The 2928-nt window shown below is 34.1% G+C and overlaps 1 protein-coding gene across 1 annotated transcript; it reads right to left on the reverse strand.

Moving 5' to 3' along the window:
• Positions 1 to 430: 430 nt before the first annotated feature.
• On the reverse strand, positions 431 to 2437 carry LOC136066756 (protein RGF1 INDUCIBLE TRANSCRIPTION FACTOR 1-like). The gene is made up of 4 exons (XM_065771532.1): positions 2329 to 2437; positions 2012 to 2218; positions 1459 to 1674; positions 431 to 1047 (listed from the first exon to the last, which is right to left on the reverse strand). Exons 1-4 carry the CDS (start codon positions 2329 to 2331, stop codon positions 823 to 825), a joined length of 651 nt encoding a protein of 216 aa, XP_065627604.1. The 5' UTR covers positions 2332 to 2437; the 3' UTR covers positions 431 to 822.
• Positions 2438 to 2928: the final 491 nt, after the last annotated feature.

Consider the following 2928-nt stretch of genomic DNA (forward strand, 5'->3'; position numbering starts at 1 on the left):
CGCAAACTTTGAAATAGCAATAATTTCTCTGTACGTGTTTCCTAGAAAATATCAAGGTTTTATCAAAGTTATTTAAAAGTTGAAGGTGTTAGAAAACCATGAAACCAAAGTTGGGAACTTCCTAGTTCCAACATTCTTGAACCATGAATGAGTCTTCCTACAACTCTATCACAAGCATTATTGAAAAAAATAAAATAAAAGAAAGGAAGGAACAAAAAAAGAAACACTTAAATTTCTCAGCAAACCAACTTCTAATTCTAAATCATCATGATTCACCTCAGAGACAAATGTTTCACGCGCTTTCTGTTGTGCCTTTTTTCTCAGCAGACCAAACATGCTTTCTAGAAGCTACACACAAACAAACACACTCACAAAAGAGCAAAGCTTCACAATTCCCAAGAGAGAATGTTAAGTAATAATAGCACAATCCTTAATATCAAAACCCCTACGGCATTTTATTCATTGATTTTTCACAGTACAAACACTATCTACAAACTTGTATATACATTTAATATCAAAACACCTGTAGATCATGAAACTATTCCTTACTATCTATATTTCCCATGTCATCCATCATCTTATATATTTTTTTTTTAACCCATTATTATAATTTTTTTAACATTATTGTTGCCTATACAGCATAGAGATTTGGTTTTTCAACACCGGCCTTCCATGTATAAGGCTCAGATGTTACAGTAACTTTGTAATTAACATAAAAAAGACATTGCTAAGACTACCCCTTTAAGAGGCAGCAGTGACACATTTGTGGTGTTTTGAGAGAGGTATATTGGTAAGTAATTTAAAAAGCCCTATTTGTCTTTCTTAGTATTCTATAATAAGGCCTCCCATTGGAGATCTATGTGGAACTCCCTTCCTCCTCTTGGCAGTTCTGTAATTCACCGTTGGAGGTGGTGTTGATGGTGAAAAACTTTGAATTCTGCTTTTAACATATCCATTGCTAATGCCATTCAATGATCCTTCAGTGTCTGACCCATCTGTATCCATGCACATTTTCCTTTTACGGAAATTCTTTGATGTCCCGACAATCTGAAAATTTTACAAGTATAAATAATCATCACTCACTGATTCACATTCATTTCCTACCAAAAACCAAAAAAAAAAAAACTGAATAAATTAATGCCATTATAATGTATTTGTAACGTATGTTAAGAGTTTTATAGTGCAATTTTAGAAAATTCCCTTTTAAATTTTAACCAAACAAGGAAACGAAATCACCAAAAATTGACAACAAAACAAAATAGAAGAAAGAGAAAACCCATTCTGATTTTTTGGAAGAAAAATGAATTTAGATATAAAATTAATGGTTGGAAATTGGAGTAAAACACATGAAGTAAATAAAGAAAGTGACTTCTAAAACCCTCCAAAAGAACAAAAAAAAAATAGTAAGAATAACTGAATAAGAGTGTGGTGGTAGTTGTGTTTTAATTTATACAGTACCTTGCAACCAAGTGAGCAGAAACTGAAGGAATCAAGGAGGCTACGCTCACAGACTTGGCAGGTATTGGTGACACCTTTACCAGGCCTAGGCTGAGGCCTTTCATTCAAGAACACAATTCTGGCACTATTTATTATGTATGTCTGCACGCCTGTAATGTCCAAATATTTCTGAATCTCAGACACCCTTATCACATCATGATATGATGACCTCCTTATCTACAAACAAAACCCATCACAAAAATTTTAGCAAAAACACAACACAAGTGACAAGTCTTATAAAAAAATGAAAATACCCAAAATAAAACCTACAAGTCAGAAGAGAGAGAGAGAGAGTTAGCTAGTAGAGGACTATAGAGGCCTCAGTTCCAAAAAAACCATGTCATTGGTAGAATCGAAAAATGACCATGTGATTAATTTTGAAGGCTATGAATTATAGGTAGAATTTTTGACAATGTAGTGTGTTGGGTTATAATTTCACCATGTTTAGCTACTTCAAGACCCCATCTTTAACAAAACTATGAATCAGTTGCAGAATCTCAAAACACAAACAAACCTGAATAGCGCGATGGTCTCTATGAGAGCCCAGACAAAGAGAACAAAGGGCACCATTCATGCAGTCCAAGCAATACATATTGCATTCACTCTTGTGAGAATCAGCGTGAACTTTGCATTGAACAAAGAAGCTAGTTTGGAGAAGTGGCCGAAGCCATAGTGGCCACTTGTTATTTTCTACACCATCATCATCATCAAAACCTCCTCCCTAGTCAAAAAACCAAACAAAATATACATTAAAACAACAACAAAAGAGAAATACCCATCAATCATAAATGTGAGAATTAAGTGTGTTCATGATGTGGGGGCTAAGCTAACCATGATTCTTCTGCTTTTGGGGTTGATTTCTCTTATGGTGAGTTTTTGATCATCATCTACAGCCAGTTTGGAGGGTAGAAAAGATGAAAGAAAAAGAGAACTTTCTTTCTTGCAATACTTTTTCTTGAGAGAGAGAGAGAGAGAGAGAGAGAGAGGAGAGAGAAATGAGAGGTGGGGTAGTACTTTTGTAATGGTGGGTGGTGGATGGGGGTGGGAAGGATGGGTTAAGGTGTGGGATATGTGCTTTATCTTGGGCTTAAAAAGTCCACAACCGAACCTCTCTCCGAACCTAAACCAAATGGTTGAGTTTAATATTATTTTTTGTTATTTTTTTTATTATAAATATATCTTTTTAATTTTTAGTCCTTATATTTGGGTCATATTTTCAGTTTAGTTCTTAAGTTTTTACAATGTTTTTTATGTCCTTTTATTTTTAGATTTACTGTCATTTTAATCTCCATTGTCATCTCATTGCAGAAAATGCAATTTTAAGTTAGCAGCAGCCAGCAAGGGCAGAACCACTACCATGACCCCCCAAAATTTCGAAAAATCTTTTTATAATATGTAAAAATATTAGCATTTTGAAGATTTAGCTTATAA

This window comes from Quercus suber, unplaced genomic scaffold, assembly GCF_002906115.3.
Source record: "Quercus suber isolate HL8 unplaced genomic scaffold, Cork oak 2.0 scaffold_45, whole genome shotgun sequence".
Lineage (NCBI taxonomy): Eukaryota > Viridiplantae > Streptophyta > Magnoliopsida > Fagales > Fagaceae > Quercus > Quercus suber.

Bases quoted from the DNA above. Each gene is read 5' to 3' on its own strand.
- LOC136066756 (XM_065771532.1), bottom strand. The intron at 1,675-2,011 runs GTTTGTTTGTGT...TTTTGTTTGTAG, and splicing joins GAGACCATCGCGCTATTCAG to ATAAGGAGGTCATCATATCA. The intron at 1,048-1,458 runs GTACTGTATAAA...TAAAATTTTCAG, and splicing joins TCTGCTCACTTGGTTGCAAG to ATTGTCGGGACATCAAAGAA.